We start from the raw sequence: 21151 nt of genomic DNA on the forward strand, positions 1-21151 counted from the left end.
ACTGAAAGACACTTCCTATTTGAAAATTTTCCTAACACTTAAGACACTAGCCCTCCAAAAGAATGTAAATTCTTCAAGGGTAGTAGTTCCATTTTGACCTTTATATCCTTCAACACTTGGCATAGTGCACACAGTAGGCCCTTGTTTCCTAGTCTATCAATCAACATTCATGCCTTAAGACCAAAATGGGTTTCTTTGAGACGAGGTTGATTTGATTCCAGTCATTATAGTCATGTCCAATTCTTCATGATGCCATTTGTGATTTTCTTGACAAGGATACAGGAGTGTTTTGCCATTTCCTTCTCCAACTCATTTTAAAAAGGACAAAATGGAGGCAAACAGGGTTCAGTGACTTGCCCAGAGACAGTTAGTAAATGGCTGAGGCTAGATTTGAACCCAGGGAGATGAGTCTTCCTGCATCCAGTCTTGTCACTTAATGGAAATATTGGAGCAGAAGCTGGATGACTTTTTATTAGAGATCTTTGAATTGGATAGAAGACTGGACTAAATGACCTATGAAATCTTTCCAATGATAAAAATTTTTGATGTCTTAATTTTCAAAGGGATGTTTGTTTGATTTCCCAGTTTCATGGTGTCATTAAAAAGCAATTTGTAGAAATACTTTTTAGTGAGCAAGTGTTTATGGTTATGTAAATTTATCAGAAGGAAAAAAAGATCATCCACTATTCTTTGGTCATGCTAAGTTTGACTCCAAATACCTGTGTATTAATCAGAGGATCATGGCACACCAGAATTAGAAGAGACTCTAAAGACTCTTTCTAATTTCTACAGCATAAGAATCCCCTGTACCAAATACTTTCAAGTCACTTATTACCTTTAATTATGATAGTGTCTCACCTGGTATTCCATTCCACTGCTAGATGGGTCCCATCATTAGGAAATTCCTCCTTGCATTGAGACAAATTCTTCATCTTTGCAACTTATATTTATTACTTTAGTTCTACTCTCTGGAGCCAAGCAGAGCAAGGCTAAATCTTTCTTTTTTATAATAACTCTATTACTAGAAATCTATTTTAAAATCTCTAGAGTCAAATTTTTAGGCTAACCATCCCCAGTTCCTTCAACTGATTTTCATATGGTCAAGGTCTCTAGTCTATTGGCCATCCTCTAGATAATAATGAACATTCTAAAATTTGTTACTACTACATGCAGTATTTTATGACGTGAACCAGGATATTGTTATATTTAGTATCTTCAGATCAAAATAGATTTGGGTCTGGTAGCATTGCCATGACTCACACTGGCTGAAGTTCCCTATATATATATATGATTTGGGGACTGATAAGGTAAAAGGGAGTACATACTTTAATGAACCCTCAATAAGACTCCAGCTAGTGTCAATTCCTAGCATAGGTGTTAACATCACATAACAGAAAATACAATAGAGAACTAAAAAGAGAAAAGCAGTTAAAAGAGAAGAAAGCAATGGAAATGATGGAATCCTATAGTGATAAATAGCAAAGAGTAGCCATTAAGTAGCTTAAGGACAGAGAAAATCACATAGCTCAGCATTTTCTCCAAACATACTGTTCCCCTCCCCTTCACTTATTCAGGGAATGGGGGCTGTTGGCATCAGCTCCACTGAGTTACATGGCACCTCCTCATGGGTCCCTTGACTATACACACGGATGTTACTGGAATTGTTGGAACTGGAATTGGAATGGAAAAGCAACCATGTCTTTTCAGTAGGATTTCAAACCATCTCACTCCATTCAAGTCTAGAAACCAACTTGTGGCTTTGACAGCTACTACTTTATGTGCCATTCTCTTGTGTACAGAACATTCCACTTTCTTCTCTTATTGCAAGCAGTGGATAAAAGCATTCAGATATAGAAATATATTAAAAATGAAGTGGCTAAGAAGTGATGAATAAAAATTAGTAAGGCATAGTTTTACATATATATATATATGTACACACACACACACACACATATATATATAGTCAAATTATGCCTTCTCTAATGGGGGAAAGGAAGGCATTAAATGGGTATTTTAATGTATTTAATGTATTTTAATGTAACAATAAATAAATTTTTACAATGAGGATGCTAATAATATAAAACATAAAAGAAAACTCATGACATTAAATTAAAAGAAACGAATGCAGCTACAATGATGGCCAGATGTGTCAGAATATGCCATGATACTATGTACCCTTACAGTAATCCCTTGATCCTGACATTAACTATGGCATGCATTGGCAACCAGTGATAGACTATACACAAACCTGCCTGATACTACAGGATTTATCTTTGACACCATCAGGTGGCTTAAAATATTCAATGCAANATATATATATATATATATATATATATATATATATATATATATAGTCAAATTATGCCTTCTCTAATGGGGGAAAGGAAGGCATTAAATGGGTATTTTAATGTATTTAATGTATTTTAATGTAACAATAAATAAATTTTTACAATGAGGATGCTAATAATATAAAACATAAAAGAAAACTCATGACATTAAATTAAAAGAAACGAATGCAGCTACAATGATGGCCAGATGTGTCAGAATATGCCATGATACTATGTACCCTTACAGTAATCCCTTGATCCTGACATTAACTATGGCATGCATTGGCAACCAGTGATAGACTATACACAAACCTGCCTGATACTACAGGATTTATCTTTGACACCATCAGGTGGCTTAAAATATTCAATGCAAATAATATATGACACCATCAGAACCTTTGTCTTGGGCTCTCTCAGGTTGGAATTCTGAGGAATGCTGGCCTGCCCAGAGATAGAGGTCCTTGGAGCAAAGGCTCAGAACTAGATGGGAGAGTTTCAAAAGGATTATAGGAAGAAGCTTGAAAGAAGGAGCAGGTCTCTGAATCTCAGCTCACATACAGAGGGCTCCTCTTTGGGCATGACAAAAGCTCTGGAAAGGGGCTCTGTTCCTGATTTAGCACCTGGCACACATCCTTGTCCTCCCCTGTAATACTAGAGACTTGGCATTAGGAAATTCCCCCCTACCCAGGGCACTTTCTAAAATCCTAATGGTTAAAACCCTAGTAAAGATGCATTTCCACAAATGGACATGAATCTGAAGTCAATGTTGCCAGAATCCATATGTTATCAGTGTAGGAAATATCTTTACCAATGCAAATCACTACCCTTCCTTTACCTAGTAGATGGTCACTAAGAGTTGTGGCCAAAACTTTTATCCTCTGGGAGATAACTGACTGGCAACAAGCCTTTCCAGATTTAGCTAAGCTGTTCCTCTAACAGCCGACACATAATCTATCACCGGGATGTACTTGAAGCACGCCCAGCTTAGAAGGGCCTGCCAGAGCTCTCGTCCTGCTGTCAAAGACTGTGAGAACCCAAGGTCACCTTCACACCATGATAAGGCATCAAATGAAGACTGTAGGACAAGAGGGAAAATGTAGCATTGAATCAAGACCACTGATTGGCCAGGCCTAAGATCAATAGACCCAAGGAAGGTCAGAGTTGGAAGAGAACTTCAAGAGCTCATTCAATCCATTCTCCAACTCTGTTTCTGCTCATCTCCACACCATGCTGCCTTCCCCATCTTCATCCTTGGACTCTGCCCAAGCAATGCTAGGCTCTGTTAGGTGAGCTTTTACCTTATCTTGACCAGGACAAAACCTCTACCCCACTGCATAGCCATATCCATACCAAATTGCTGAGTGTTTTTCCTCCCCTTTACAGCTGCCTTTTACATGTTGTCTTCCTCTGAGCAGAACCTGTTTTATTTGCTTGTACACTCAGCATTAGCATAGTGCCTGGCACATAGTATTCAATAAATTCTTTGTCTGTCAGTCTGTTGTTCTGTCTGTCTATCTATTTATCAACATATCTGTCTATCTATCTATCTATCTATCTATCTATCTATCTATCTATCTATCTNAACATATCTGTCTATCTATCTATCTATCTATCTATCTATCTATCTATCTATCTATCTATCTATACATCCATCCATCTATCTAATATCTATGTGTCTCTCTCTTTAACATAGCTGTTTGTCTACCTCTCTTTTATATCTATCTATGAACATATCTACCTGTCTATCTGTCTGTCTATCTATCTAACATCTATCTCTAACATGTCTATCTATCTAATATCTATCTCTAACATGTCTGTCTATCTATTCATCTATCTATCTCACTTTCTGTCTGCTTCTCTCCATGTCACTCCCCTTCCTCCCTCTTATTTTCATTTTATTTCATTAATCTCATCATGGTTCTGTTCAGAAAGGAGGACTGCTCAGATCACAATTCTGTTCCTTTCTTAGGTCATCATCATTGTCATTTTCAATAAAGTGCTCATAAACCATTAAAATATTGTCCTGGGCATCTGTACACCCTTGTGCAGATTCTGTCTTTAAAAGGCTAGCTTTTATAACTTAGCCTTTGCCAAACTAAGCAGGATATACCATCTACAAATATACATCTCAGCATGTCACATTTGGATAACTTTCTTTTACTGACTGCTTCCCATTGCCCAAACCCTGAGGCACTGACATGTTTTCCTCTTAATCCACCAGAATCAAATCAAGCTTTATTCTTGACAATAAGAAAATCTTTCATTATAGAAACAAGTAGGAGCATGAGAATTCTTAGGCTTAAGAGGGGGATGTTGAGAGAGAAGGCTAAACTCTGGTGGAAGTGCTTGGTTATAACAGCAGGTTTTCTACAGTTTTGGCTACTTTCTGCCTGAGAAACATCAACACTAACTTAAGGAAGAATAAAGAGATAGCTGCATGGTCATGATTCAAGGGCCAGAAGAATTATCCAAAGAGAACAAAAAATTAAATCCAACCCCAAATTTTGCTCTATTACGAACTCATTGGGCACTGAACCTTTTGGGACCACAAAAAGCAATCTAGCACAAACAATCAATCTTTCTGTAAAGCACGTTATCATTTGCAAATTATCATCCAACCCAAGAAATATTTATTAATAGCTAGCTTTTATATATTCTTTTAAGATTGACAAAGGACTTTAAAGATGCTATCCACTATAACTCTGGGAGGTCATTAGTATTATTATCCCCACTTTGCAGATGAAGAAACTGAGTCAGATGAGGTTTGAGTGATTTGCCCAGAGTTATAGGCCAGATATGAACTTAAGTCTTTCTGAGTTAAAGTCCAACTTTCTACTAAATTCCTCGGCTGCCGCATTTGTACAGACACTTTGAAAGGAGCTAAGAATTCTAAATGATGGACATCAGAAGAGAGTGCTTTCCAACATGGAGGTGAGATGAAATGCTGACTCTGAGGAACTAGGCTAGTTTACTGGGAAAGTAGTGAGGGAAGGCACAGAGGGACATAATGGGAAATAAGATCATTTAAAGTATTCATTCTGATTCTGATTTTTGCAGCTCTCTCACCTCAGACAATACTTACTAATCATGTTGAGCCTGGACCAATCCTCTCTTCATTAGTTAAATAAAAGGGCTGGACTCAATGGCTGGGAGGCCTCTTCCAGCTCCAAGGCTCTAATCATCTCATCTATAGGACATACATATTTGAACCTTTATCTGAGGTCTTAATTCCATATGTAGCCTAAACATTTGAATATAACTGTTGCAATACTTCAAGGAATTATAATATTATCAGTGTTGATACTTTCTCTACCAGTGCATGCTGCAATCCCTCTACTAATGTTGGAGATAGTCTTGGAGGGCTATTTTGGGCAGAGAACTAATCTGTAAACTCAATTTCTGAAATCAGCAAGGGTGGTTCTCAGTCCACAGAAGCACAATTTCCAATAGACCCATCTTCAAAGCCCTTTTAGTCTAATGGACCTCTTAGAATTCGTATCCTGTGGATATAATCTTGAGAATCCAGAGTCATCTCCATGTCATGGTAAGGCAACAAAGAGATCCTTAGAGGATGTAAAAATATTTGTGATACTTATTCCAAGTAAATTATAATCATTCATTCTGATTTCTCTGAGGATTATGTTAATTATTTCTATTAGAAATTAATTTCATCATAGGTGACCATAGATGTGCTACTTTTAGATTCTTAACCCCTCAATCTCTTAAAAAGTGTAGAAAGAGTAGTAAAAAGGAGAAGATTAGAAGAGCAAATGGGCCAAAAAAATACATAAATAAATCCATACTAGATGCCACATAATATTGGAAGCCCTGAGGGGATGATGTTCAAAACTCAAGAGAAGATACTAAACAAAAAAAAGTCCCAGATTGCTACCAAAATAATTATGACTGAGAGGACATCAGTAACATATGTTTACTTTCTCATCTCTTACAGTCTGATGAGAATGACCCACCTACGCATTGAGGATATCCTCAAGGAAAATATGAGAAGAGAAACAGGCAAACTTTTAAAAAATAATTTTCTATAGCATCTCTCATTTTCATGGCTGCATAATCAGCTGAAATTTGTAGAGAACATAAGATTCCCTTGTTTATTTTCACTGGAAATATAAAAACAATTTGACTCAGTAAAGAAATGTCACCAAAGGCCTTCCTATAAAACTGCATCCTCTGTGCACATATATGCTAAGATAATATAAGATTTCTTGATAGGTACAACCACAGAGCTGTTTGTTCAAAGATTCCCTGATTATCTACAGTAAGCAAAGCATCTATCCTAACAGCCCTATTTTGAGTTCTCTAAACTCACTCTCTCATTTTTATATGTACTCCCTCCACACTTCAATCTCATAGAAGCATTAGTTCCCTTGAAGGTATAAGTTGGATACCATCTCCCATGAGTAGCCTTTCCCATTAGGGCTCTCTCCCTCTTCAAATTATCATGCCCTTAATTATCAGTGAATTCTGAATTACCCAATATCTTTTTGAGGGCAGGGGCCAGATTTCAATTTCATATCTGTTTCACCAGTGCCTTTCATATACTAGGCACTTAATGAGTATCTGTTAATTTGAATCATGGACTTATTGAAATATAAATATCATTCTAACTAACTTGACCACTAACATGTCCTTTATCTATTGTGATGGTGGATAAAATGATCACAAATGTAGCTGGACATGATAATTGGGTCAATTCTTAAGGACAGCTTTATAAAAGGGACTACCCAAGGCAAAGAATAACTCAAAAAACTTTTAATATGGCTGGCTATTTATGGCTAGATGTCAAGTACATTTGGATAACAGAGGAATACTTTTCTGAAGAGTCCTATCTCAGTTATTACACTAATAAAACCTTATTTTACCTTTCTTAGTGATAGAATTCTGATACCCAAACACCTAAAGCAAACTCTATCCTATATTTCCTGCTAACAGAACCTGATCCTATATATTTTACTAACAGAGACCTATCCTATACATCCTACTAAAAGAAAACTATCCTATTTATTTCACCTGCTTCTAAAATCTAATCTTGCCCACAATTATGGCATTTAATGTCATTATTCAATTAAATTAAATCTTGGATGACCAGGGTTGTAATGAGACTGAAGAACATGCAATATTTTAAGCAATCAAAGAAATTGGAGATATATAAGCCAAAGGATAGAATACTTAGGAATGATTTTAATAGCTGTTGTCAAGTATTTGAAAGGCTATCATGTACAAGAGAAGTTATCATTTTTCTTCATGAATCCAGAAAGCAGAATTATGAGCAATATGCAGAAGTTGCAAAGTTGTAGATTTTGTTTCATTATAAGGAAAACTTCTTAATAATTACAGCCATCTGGCTTTTTGCAAGATGGTTCAGTGAAAGATCATGTATAAGTCCAGCTCATCCAACACTTCAAATGAGCAAAAATCTATGCTTAGGTAAAGTAAAGAGATTTGTACCAAAAAAGGAATCAGAAAGAATTTAACATAAAGGAAAACTGCCTAGAAAAACTATCAAGGAGAAGCCCAAATAAAATTAGTAAATGCTATAGAATAAAAGGAAATGATGCCAAAACCCCAGAAAAAAAGGGAATGTCATAAGACCTGCAGAAAAATGATAATGAAGCAACTTCAAGAACTTATGGAAAAGTTTAGAACAACAATAAAGGAAAAAATAAGAATGATAATTAAAACTTTTAAAGAAAAAACAAAAAGGAGAAAGAAGTAATACAAAATTTAGAACAAATAATTAAGAAATGACCAAATAGGATCTCTGAAAAAAAGATAGATTTGGATCTCAAAAATGCAGAGATGAAAAAATATATTAAAGAAAATTAGAAAGAAAACAAAGTTGAAAATGTTTCAATTTTGTATAGGCTAACTCATCTTGAAGACTGAACGTAATACGATCATCTGAAAATTATTGGTTTCCCAGAAAAACACAATGAAATAAAAAGTCTAAATATCATATTATAGGAAGTCATACAAGATAACTGCCAAGAAGAATTGGAAGGAGAAAACAAAGTATATTTGGAGAATCTAAGATCTCTGACATAGAAATCCCAAATTCGCAAACCTGCATAGATATTAAGATCAACTAATACAAGTTCTTCATTTCACAGATAAAGAAACCAAGGACTAGTGAGACTGAACTTGTCCAAGGTCGCATAGCATAAATGATTCACCTAGAAACTTTGTGGTAAAGTTCTAAAACTGCAACATCAAAAAATGAATCTTTTAGGCAACCAGGAATGCTTTCTTCACAATTGAAAGAAAAATAGTCTGAGAAGTACAAGATTATTTCCAGTTCACAGGAAAGGAAAAGAAAGGTTGGAAAGATATTTCAAAAGGCAGAGGAAATTGCTTCTTTGTTCAAAAAACTTTTGAGTTAATTCATCAGTAAAATATTTATTTTAGTAAAAGGAATTAATATAAATTGTTTCTATTGAATAAGGTAGAGGGGACACACAAATTCATTAAAATGAATTTTAAAAAGCAAACAAATATACAAAGCATAAAAAGACTAAGCATAAAATTGATGTTAATATGTTTCAAGGACAAGACTATTACTTTTTAAACTGTCACCTTGTATGAGAAACACTTAGAGAATAAAGAGAGAGCATGTATAAAAAGATGATCAAAAAGTGGGGATAAGCAAAGAGAAGGGAAGAAGGGGAAAGGGAGAATTGAAATAAAATTTTTTAAGAATGGAGTATCACAGATAAAGGTTATTTTAAAAAAGAGATGAAATGGTGGAAGAGAAAATAGGAAGGAATCCAGAAACACACTCATTATCTCCATGAGCAAAGGAGGAGACAAGACAATTCCTTTTTAGAAATTTCATCTGTTATAAGGTGATAAAGCTAGTAGGATAATATGCTGGTTGTAATAAGGGATAGGCTAGAGGTAATGGGGAAATTAAGGCAGAGGTAAGGTTGTAATTGGGGATAAGGCAGGTAAGGGACTAAAGTTAGTGTGAATAGGGATAAGGCACTGTGGATAGGGGTTTGTGGATCCCTAAGGCAGTAAAATGGATAAGGAAGGTACAATGGTGAAGGTGGTAGATTGAGGTGGTAGGAGAAGTAAGGGAATGACTGAGTTTAGGGAATATAAACATGGAGGTATAATGAATTGCAAGGGAGAGAATGAGGTATTCTGGGCAGGTAGCTGTAGTCTGGGGACACAGACTGGGACTCAGGTTTGAGACAGAGACACTAAAGGGAAACAAACTGAGTAGGAAGGGCACTTCTACAGACAAAGGTTAGGGCCAGCCAAGAATGGCTTGAAACTGACTAGAGGGCTTTCTAGTCAGTTTCTCAGGTTCACAAAGGAAGAGTTCAGAGGAAGTATTGAGATTTCACTTCCTCCAAAATGATCGCCTCCAATTCCCTTCAGGACCCAGAGACAATATTATTCCTTTCTTCCCTTCTCCCTCTCTTATCAATCAACTAATGAACTAGCCAAAGGTTTGATTAAGTGACAAACAGGGTTTATTGAGTTTTAGGGTAGATTGGAAGGGATGGAGGGATAACTAACAGCCACCTAGAGAAAGCCTCAGGTGGGGGAGGGAGACAGGAATGTGAGATTGAGAAAGGACCTGCCTTAACTCAGCCCCGAGAGGTTTTGTAGCCTATAGGGTTAGAAAAGTTGAATACAATGATTCAAGAGATAATTTGTAACAAGGGTAAGCCCTATTTGACTACAGGGAAACTAAACCTATCAAGTTTGAAAGCTACCACACAGATCCACCCTCCTTTCAAAATTCACAGAAATTCAGGAAAGGGAAAATGATGGTTGGGAATAGGGAGGTTAGGGAGATTCAAAGGAAATAGTTACGCTAACAAATTTTAAGAGAAAAGCTGCAGAATATAGGCCAGGTTTTTAGTCCCAAGATAGAGCTCAGTTGACCCTTCTGCTCTCATTTAGTCTCTAGGGTCAACTGACTAACTTCAGGATTCTAAACCCTTTTCAACTGTCAGAAACTCTGCAGTCATCCTTTGCAGGGCTAATATGCACCCTTTTGCACTACATATCATATATGAGACATTAAAAATAAAAATATAGAAAAAACATTCATGCCTAAAATCTAGGAAGCTAAAGTAGAATGGAGTATAGAGAAGAAGCAAGTTAAAAGAGTTAAATATATACATTTTAAAAGGAACATCCCATGGAGATTTTCTGCTAAAATGTTTTAATCACTTTTTTTGATGGAGAATAGCTGTGTATAGTGTCTCAGAGGAATAAAATGAAAGAAGGGGGAGGTGATCCAGTGGCAAAAACTAGAGTCCTTTTGGTTCCTGATTCCAAATCAAGTGTCAATTCCACCACACCACCCCAAACTTTTTAAAATGAGCCTTCTAGAAATGAAACTAAACACATGATGGGTTTTTTTTAAGAGATAGGAAAGGAATTTGGGAAGGTTGAGGTAGGAATCACACTCTTAATCTAGACTAACAAAGGAGGCAGCAGGCTACTGTTTTCTAAAAGCCTCCCTTTGTGAGAGAATATTTACATACAAAGCTCATGAATAGGTGATTAAATATCTGAGTGTTATAGAAGGGAAAAGAGTACAAAAGAGTACAAACCTGAATTAGTATTTCTTGAAAGGGGAAACAATAATGTCATTCAGACTAAGAGATGGGGTGATGTGAGAGAGAAACAGGAAAAAGAACCTTACAATTTGGAACAAAATTTATTATGCTTCAAGTGATTTAAAAAAAGCAGAAGCTTCAATCATTGTTTCAGATAAGATAACAGTAAAAATATACACTAACAAGACTGACAGTGTGGGAAACTATTTTATACTTAAAGTCACTACAAATCAATAAATACATAAGAATATGCAAGGAACAACATCCTTGTTAAATAGATATGCACATAAAGGTATACTTAAAGGAAAAGCTAAGTGAAATACAAAAATACATAGTTAGAGACTAATTGTGGGAGACTAATTTTCCTCCTTCAGAGCTCAATAAATCTGTAAGAAAGATACAAAAGAAGGAAAGTATAGATCTGAATGAAACATTGGGAAAATTAAGTTTGATAGACCTACTATAATTTCTGAATGGGATTATTAGAAAGTGCACTTATTTTTCAGTATTAATGGTATTACAGAAAAAAAACCTAATCATATTCTAGGGTATTAAGAAATCGCAAATAAATGCACAAAGAGAAGAATATTGGATATTTTCTTTTTAAAGAGCATGGTAAAATTAAAATAGTTATCAATAAAGGGAAAATGAACAAAATATATAGACTTAATGAAGAATAAGTAATATCCAAAATAATGAGTGGGACAAAGAACAAGTCATAGAAACAACAAATCATTTTTTTAAAGGATAACAGTGGGACAACATACCAAAATATATGGGATGCAGCTAAAGCGTCCTTAGAGGAAAATTTATCTCTCTGAAAAGATATGTTAACAAAATAGAGAAGATTAATAAATTGCATGTGCAAGTTAAAAGTTAGAAAGAGTAACAAATTAACTCTAGAACAAGCAGGAATAAAGAAATTTTTAAAATAAAACTTAAAACAAAAGAACTTTTGAACTAATAAACAAATTTGAACTGTTTTAACCATGTCTAAAATGATAAACAATTAATTTTTAAATGACTGTAGTAAGTACAAACAGAATAGAGACAAAAGAAAATTATTAAATACTATTATATTCAATTATATATCAACGAAATTGAAGACTTAGAGGAAGCGGATGACTAGATACAATACATAAAATATCCAAATTAACAAAACACAAGAGAGATATTCCAAATAAACTAGACTCACAAGAAGAAATCCATAAAGAAAAGTCATGAGCAAACTTCCAAAGGAGGAAAAATTCCTGATTCAACCAGGTCTATAAGTGAGTATTACTAATCATATAATAAGCATTTATTCCCTATAGTATACAACTTGTTCTCAATAATAAGAGAAAGAAGGCACTCTACCAACCTCCTTTGAAGAGACAAATGTAATTCAGGTACTCAAATCAGGGAGCTATAAAATGGAAAAGAAAATCATGGGCCAATTTCACTAATTAATACTGATTCAAAACTTTTGAATAAAACTTAAGTAAAGAGACTCTAGGAACATATCCCAAAATAATTAATTATGAACAATTTAGATTCATTTAAAGAATGTAGCAATTGTTCACTACAAGAGAGACAACTAGAGTTATTAATAATAAAAATAACACAAAAGGCAAAAGGTCAAGATTTTATCAATGGATGAAGAAAAAATATTTGATAAAATACAGCATTCATTTATATGAAGAATTCTAAAAAACCTAGGTTTTAGAGGACCCTTCCTTAGTTTGATCTAAAGTATTTACCTAAAATTTAAAGGTATCATTATTTAAAATAAAGGAATACTGAAAGTTCTACAAATATGCTCAAAATGAAGCAGTGATATTCACTATTATTTGGTATAGGACTAGAAATATTAGCTTTAATAATAAAGAAGTTAAAGAAACAAACATTGGCAAAGAGGAAGAAAAGTTATTTAAGCCCTAGGGAATTAATCTAGAAAACAATTTAAAATTATTAATATCATCAGTAAAATAGTAGGATACAAAACAAATCTATCAAAACCATTACATTTCTGTATATAACAACAAGAACAAAAACACAACAAAAAATCCAGAAGGAAAAGATGGTATAGCATCTGCTTTGGGACTACTTCTTCAACTCCCACTCACTCAAAGGATGGGGTACCCAGAGGCTGGCTGCCTCCTTTCAGGGTTCTAAGACCAACTCTAAGACATTAGGGATCCCGGTGTTATCACTCATGAGCCCCTACTGGTGTGCTTTCAGTCAGTCAGTGGACATCAATTGTTTTTGTAACAAAGGATATTAACAAAGGATATTTGCTAATATGGTCTTAGTAAGAATGGTTCAAACTCATCCTCCATTAAATTCTGGGTCTCCATTCCCCACGAATACACACTGGCAGATGGGAGAATTGTCTCTAATTAGAGAGAATACACATGGAAAGGGTAAATTCTCAATTCCTTGTTAGTAGAGATTCTTTCTTCAGTTCATAGCTAAGCATTCCTTTCTTGTTTAAGGAATAATACTCTAATAAGGAATCCCTGCTTTTCTTGCCCCCAGGACAAATAAATTTCTGTCTCAATCTCTTCAAGGTGCTCCTAAATCTTTTGACTATTATGCTGCTGGAATAAATAATTGCTGTAATTCCTTAATATTTGGTTAGTTAATCATGTTCCTTTTCTTCATTATAATATTAACCAATATTCATAACTCATGAACAAATCATTGTATATATATATATGAAAAAAAAAATATATATATGTATCCCATTCACACACTTTTAACTTTACCAATTTCATCAATGTACTACATTGATTAAAAGTAAAGGTGTAGAACTCCATCTCTTGCATAGAATGAGAAATTCTATTAAAAATAACTATGAAATGAAATATCTGTGATTTAATTAACCATACCAAAGAAAAATTACAAAATATACAAGTATAAATACCAACTTGTCTTCATCCTCATCTGTAAAATGAAGATAAAAAATAGAATCTAACTCCCAGGGTTACTGTGAGTACAAAATAAAATAATATTTGTAAAATGCTTAGCACAATTCCAAAATACAGTAGGTGCTATATAATTATTAACTGTTATTATTGTTGGTTTTTTATTATTGTTATCATAAAAGAAAATATGATTAAATATTGGTGGCTGGTTCACCAATATGATGAAAAATGAAAATTTTAAAATTCAAGTACAGATTTGTCTCTAAAAGGATTAAACTACCAAGAAGATAATCTACAGAACTAGATAAAATAATAACAAAATTAATTTAAAAGGTTTTGAAAAAAGATCAAGGATTTTTTGGGAATTCATAAAAATTAAGAAGAAGATGACTTAATATTCTTAGATTTCAAATTATGTTGTAAAACAGCAATTACAAAAGTACAAAAACTTTTTGGCTGAAAAATAGAAAAGTATGTCAGTGGAAACAAGATCCAAATGAACAAATGAATACAATAACCCTGTGTTCAATAAACTTAAGGTGGAAAATAATAGGTGAGGAAATTTGTATTTGATAATAACTACTATGCAAACTTGAAAGTAGCTTGGTAGAAAATAGGGTTAGCTCAAAGACTCATACATTTGAGAAAAAATTCCAAATTGATAATCCATATTAATATAGTCATATTTTTTTAAAAGAGCAAGAACAACAGTATGGGATAGTGGATAGAGTGCTGAGTTTGAAATCAGGAAAACCTGTATTCAAATTCCTCATCTGAAACTACTTATTGATAAGTGATTTAACATCTTTCTTTATGCTTCAAGCAAATTCCTAGGTCCCTGACAATCTTCATTTATAGGGGGTTCTACACCATGAGTTCCTCTTATTGATAAGTCCTTTGTTTTATTCATGTATAAAGAAATAGACAATAAGAAAAGTCAATTACAATGACATTTTTTCCCAGTTCTTCAAAGTTCCTCAGTTTTTATAACTGGTAGCCAGTCAGTATGCTCACACTCACTAAACATCTTTACATTTGCCTTTCATTGTAATACTTGTTTTAATTGTTATCTGTTCCTCAAAAAGTTACTGAACTGTTCATATTCTTTGATTTATGAGGCATACAGGTGGTATAATTGATAGGGTGCTCCTCATGGATAGAATCAGGAAGATTTCAAATAAAATCCTATCTCTGACATTATATGAACCTAGGCAGGTCATTTAACCTTTGCATGCCTCAGCTTCCTCTGCTATAAAATGGGCATAATAATAATATTGTAATAGTATAATGAGAATACCTATCCTTAGAATTGTGAGGATAAAATATTTTTGAAGCTTTACAAATCTTAAAGTCTAATATAAATGCTAGATATCATTATGATTTATCAATACCATTACTATGCCAAAAATGTCAAGAAAGAGGAAAAGGATCTATTTATCCAAAAATATTTATAGCAGATCTTTTTTTAACAGCAAAGACCTAGAGATTAAGGGGGTGCTTATCAATTGGGAAATGGCTAACAAAATTACTGCATATGAATTTAATGGAATGCTATTGTGCTGTAAAAATGGCAAACAGTGTTAGAGATTAAAGAAAACTCTAAGGAAGAGTTTAGTGATTCTTTTTTTTTTTTAAGAAAATAGTCATGATATATAGGGGTGAGTCTTCTGTGAAATCTTTAATTCTTTTTTCCTATCTCATTCCTTTTTCTTTACCCTTGTTTTCAAATATATTTCTTACCATCCTCATACACCACTACTTTTGCAAAGATCCTCTTGGTAGACAAAGACTCAAAGTCCCTCTATGTGGACCCATAAATATAATTTGGAGGATCCCCCCTCAAAACTCCCCTAGATATCAAAGACATCTCTAATTAGTGAACGGTCAATGGGGAGGTGGTTCATCAAAACTCTTAACCCCTCCCCATCCATGATGGTTGACAATCATGTACTTGGTCCCATGCATCCAACATCTAGGAGAAGTCAAGTTTGGTCCAGCTAGATATATCCTTCTTCAAAGTTTCTTAATGAGAAATTCAAGGACTTGGTTTTGCTGCTTGCACTCACATCTGATCCAAGCTGATTCCTATTTACTGGGCAAGATATGATCCAAAAATCTCTCTTTTCTATCAACTCAACAATGGAAGATTCTCTAGTTTGGGGCATTCTCTGAATTCCCTAGGAAGAAATGAATTAATATAGAGGTTGAGAGGTAAATCTGAGCCTTAATGTAATAGAAATAATTCAAAATATTAGAAATAAATACTCAGTGGTATTTTTGCTAATATTCTTCAATATGAAACAACCAAATGTCCACTGAACTGATTTTTCTTGATGCTTTGGGGCATATGATAAAACTATTAAATTTCTGCTATTTCTTTCATTAATGTCTTTAGGGAGAACCTCGTATCTTCTTTTCTTTGGCTGTAACTCCCTTTTATTCTTGGGGTTTCACTTATACTGATAAAGTAAAGAGTAGTGTGATTCAATTCCTCCACTTCTATCAACATTTGTTGATAACTGGACATCTTTAGAATAATAACAGTCAAGTTTCAGTTTGTGGGAAGTTATAAAATCTGTATGATTTTTAGCACTCTCTGCCCTATTTTATGTCTTTCTGCCACTATCAATGGAGAATCAGAAAGGAACACATGACTGAGAACCATTCGGTATTTTCTGTTTCATAGGTTGCCATGGCCAAAACTTCATCATCAAGTAGCCAGTCTGCTGGTGATGAGGGTTCCTGTATTTACTCAGACTGAAATTCAATAAGATAACTCATTTGGAAGTAAACATAAACTATTAAATGTGAGAAAAATGCTCAAAGTACTTATAATAAGAAAAATTAAAAGTGAAGTAACATTGAGGTATCACCTTATCCCATCTAAATTAGCAAAGATGGAAAAAGATGGAAGTACTCAATTATGGAGAATATTTGGAAATATAGACACACTAATATACTATTGGTGGAACCATGAATTGGTCCAACCATTCTGAGAAAGAATTTATACAATAGATTATACAATACTAATCTACACTTGTACTTTTCTATTTCTCCTCCATCTTTCAAAATCCTTCAACTGATTCAATGATCCACACTATCATTCTATATCTCTCTTTCCTTTCATGGCTTTATTTCTTAGGAAAGCTATCAATTGACACCTTGCCTTGTCTCTTTTCTCACTGTTTTCCAATTCTTTTGCAGTCTAAATTCTGACCTCATCATCCAACTGAAATTGGTTTCTCTGAAGGTACCAATATCTCTTAACTGCCAAATTTAATGGCTTGTTCTGAATCCCCATCTTTCTTGACTTCTCTGACTACTTTGACAATTCTTTCTTTTAATTGCCTTCCCACATACTTCACTACTTTTCAGAGTTATAGTCATAGTCAATAAACATTTGTTGAGTACCTATCATGTGCTAGAATCAGTGCTGAGCATTGAGGATACAGATAAGAATGTCTTTACTACCCTACACATTCGCTCTATTGCTGATTTACTTAACATTTTTATCCTAACATCTTCTGAATATACTTCTCTCCTCTCACAGCCACAACCCTGGTTAAAGCCTTCATTCCATGATTACTTCAAGCTTATGGTGTTAAATAATGTGCACAAAATTACACAGGAACCAAGTAACAGAGTAGGATTCCATCGTAGGTGACCTTTATCTCTTTTAGAGAAGTAATTCTAAAACTCTCCCTTGGCATGATAGATTTTGTCAGAGGAAAAAACCACAAAGACAGGACAGACACATCATCAGAATTCTCCTACTTCTCCTGGCTCTCTTCTGGACACATTCCTGCACAGAACCTCATGTTTTTCCTCCTCTCCCTCTAAGAAGAACTGGTCTACTTAGTGACACCCTAAGAGCTACAGTTACTAGGGTTCTTCCACTAGTCCTGGACCGGATCAGTAGAACAAATACAAAGGAACTCTTTGCAAAGTCTATGCATTGTATACAGGGCTGACCTTGGCCAAATGGTCTGGTACAGCACATCACATCGGGATTTTGCTGTGCATAATAGTTCAAAGATCACAATTGAATCCAGAGAGCAATAAACCATATAATAAAAAGACATCATCTTCAAGCAACCACTTGGTCCTTAGATCTGATTCTAGATTGAAACACAGTCTTTCCATACACACAGCAACTGGCCCCTGCTCAAAACTCATTCATTTCTGTTTCATTGGAGGTAGGGAGAACTATTCTATGGGTTGTAGAACAGGTTCTTCCAAGTCTCTGCCCTTCCCAGGGCCCAACAGAAACATGGCTATGAATCAGAGCTGCCAAATCTTTGGGACATCTCTGATTAACAAAGTACCAAAGAGGAATTCAACAAAATCAAAGCCTATTCCCAAGGAATTAAAGCCACCATCAATTTGAGAAATAAATAAAGCTCAGGCTTTTTAGTTTAGTTCCTCTGAAAAGAAATATTTTAAAATGATGAACAGAGGGACAGGATTAGATATACAAATGAGCATTTCAGTCTGGGAATGGACTGAAATTTATACAGGAAAAAAAAAAGAAAGAAAACAGCCACCAAGCCCCCTCCTGTAGCAAATGTTTCCTTGTAGCCCCTTAAACTATCACCTGAATGTACTGTTCAGGTGCCCCCTGAGCCCTGGTCAGTCAGGGGCAGCCAGGGCTCAGGGTCAGTGTGGGTCACCTTATGGCTTCTGCAATCCTGGCACTCTCCTTTCTTCTGTCGGTGGACAACCTGCCAAGTAAGTAGGAATAATCTAAGCCGCTACAGAACACACTTCCAACCGCGCTGAGAAGCAAGAGTTTGCTGTCGTCCGTGGACGCGTTGCACAAAGCTCTCCGCACTTCCTTCATAATCTGTGTACAGAGAAGAGTAAACAATGCACATGCTTAGCACAGCTACAACCCATCTCAGAAAGGGAGGAATTGGACCTGCTGGTGAGTGGCTGATTCTCCAGCCTGTGGGAAGCTTGGATGTCAAGGCCTTTGGGTGCTGAGTGCTTAGGACTTTCTGTATTTCTCTGCATTGATCATTGTACTGGTTCCAACTCAATTCAATTCACTTGAATTCAACAAGCATTTATTAGCATCTTCTCTGTCCCAGGCATTGTGTTTTGGGTCTAGGGGGTACAAAACCAAAAACTAACAATTCCTGCCTTCCAGGATCTTACATTCATTCTATTGGTAGAAAAAAAAACACCTATAGAGATAATTAAATGCAAAGTATGTATACATAAAATATACAGTTATTTTTGGCGAGTGAGAGGTCTTACAATAGGGAGAAGTAGGAAAAAGCTTCTTGAAAGAGGTGATATTCCCTAATGCAAATATTAATAATATAAAAATAGGTCTTGATCAATGACACATGTAAAACCCAGTGGAATTGCTCATTGGCTACAGGAGGGGGGTGGGAGGAGGGGAGGGAAAGAACATGAATCATGTAACCACAGAAAAATATCCTAAATTAATTAAATAAAAATTTCAAATAAAAAAGAAAGAGGTGGTATTTAAGTCTTAAAGGATGCTAGAGATTCCAAAAAGCCGAGGTGAGAAGGGAGAGCATTCCAGATATCAAGGGAAATCTGTGTAAAAGTATGGAGACAGGAGATGGGAAATCTAGCATTCAAATCTGGCCTCAGATACTTCCTAGCTGTGTGACCCTGGGCAAGTCCTATAATCCCCATTGCCTAGTCCTTACACCTAGCACTTACCACTCTTCTGCTTTGGAACACATTATTGATTCCAAAATGGAAGATAAGAGTTTTTTTTTTTTAATGAATGGCTTTAAATGGCAAAGAGAGAAGAATTACTACTCAACCTCAGCAGGCCATAGGCTACCAGTCCAGTATTTGGGTGCAATTAACTTGGGATGGGAAAGGTGGCAGAAGAGTCATATATATGCCTGCTCAAGTTGCTCTAATTCTAAACCTTTTCTATTTCTTCCATTTTTTGAGCTGTATTATCTCAAAGAGAGCTATCCATAGATCACAATATGATCCCTCTAGAAAAACAGATTAATTTATGGCATAACTAAGAATTGCTCATTGCATTAAGGGCCCCAAAATTATGTGACGGATCCCAGAGAAAGCAAGTTCCTACTTATATTTTGTAAGTTAAGTGCATAAGCCTTGGACTCCAGCACTGGACAGGGTCAGTAGAATTCAACTAAGTGAGGCCATTTAACAGTGTCAGACTGGTCACAGATAGCTTATTTACTTACTGGACTAGATGTAATGACAGAGGGCAGAAATATTTGCCATCCATAAAAAATGGATTATCATTAGTCTGAATTATTGTAGCTTGCATTCAAAATCTACATGAATATTCATCACCTTCTTGGTACACCTCTGCTTTAAGACTTGCAAGTGTTCTAACAATTACTATTGTTTAAAGTATTTGGATTACCTTTAGAGGTAGCAGACTTCCCACCACTCCATCCAGTAGATGATCACTTACTGAAGATCTGAGAGTGGGGAACTGACCCACTGGTAGGGATTGGACTGGAGACAGTCCCTATTCATAAGGACTCCTTGTGGGCTAAGGGAGAAAACATCCCTCAATCTGACCAAAGAGTTCTCTCCTGGATAAGAACTTCTATCCAGATAAAGAAGGGAACCACTCCTCTAGACTGAGCAGCCTACTTTTCAACCTCCCAAAGCTGAGAGTGGGAAGAATTAAAAGGGGAAAGAATTAAAACAAGTTTTTTACTGAACCCTGGCATTATTCAGCCATTCTGACAAGGAAAATTGGAATTTCAAACATATGCCTATGATTTTCTGTAGACAAGAATGACAAATCTATGAATTTCTCCTCCTCAGAGGTTGCATAGGATCATGAATAAATATCATTCTAATTTTCCTTAGATCAAATGTTGAAATCTTCACATAACTGAAGTTTCCATATGGAATGTGATAGCTGACTTTCGGATTCCTGATGGACAGATCACAGGAGAGATTTGCTTGTCCTTTCCACATAGGCTCATAGAAATCTTGGGGCTTTCTGATTTGCTTCTAAACACCCAAGCCTACTCTTTTCCTGACAAAAGCTAATAGTTAAGAGGTGCTTTTATTTTGTTTTGCTTGGCTCAGTATTGCTAGAAGTTCAAATACTGGAGAAACCAAGTGACATTTGAGTCAACTAACTCAGAGACTCAGAGAACCTGCCTGAGGACAAAGGAAGGGGAGAATTTTTTTTTTCACCTTGGGCCAGGAAAAGGCTTGTTTTTTGTACCTTCATTAATTTGGACAAGAAAACCAGACTTCATTCATAACTCCTCTCCTCTCCTCTCCACTCCTCTCCTTCTCTCTCTCTCTCTCTCTCTCTCTCTCTCTCTCT

General features: G+C 35.3%; 1 protein-coding gene across 1 annotated transcript in view; it reads right to left on the bottom strand.

Moving 5' to 3' along the window:
• CDYL2 (chromodomain Y like 2) overlaps positions 1–21151 on the bottom strand; it is a 222921-nt gene that overhangs the window by 15947 nt on the left and 185823 nt on the right. The window contains exon 4 of the mRNA XM_044660619.1: positions 18501–18673. Coding sequence (XP_044516554.1) covers positions 18501–18673 — 173 coding nt within the window. The remainder of the gene's footprint in view (positions 1–18500; positions 18674–21151) is intronic.

The sequence above is a fragment of the Gracilinanus agilis genome, chromosome 2, assembly GCF_016433145.1.
Source record: "Gracilinanus agilis isolate LMUSP501 chromosome 2, AgileGrace, whole genome shotgun sequence".
In the NCBI taxonomy this organism is placed as follows: Eukaryota; Metazoa; Chordata; class Mammalia; order Didelphimorphia; family Didelphidae; genus Gracilinanus; species Gracilinanus agilis.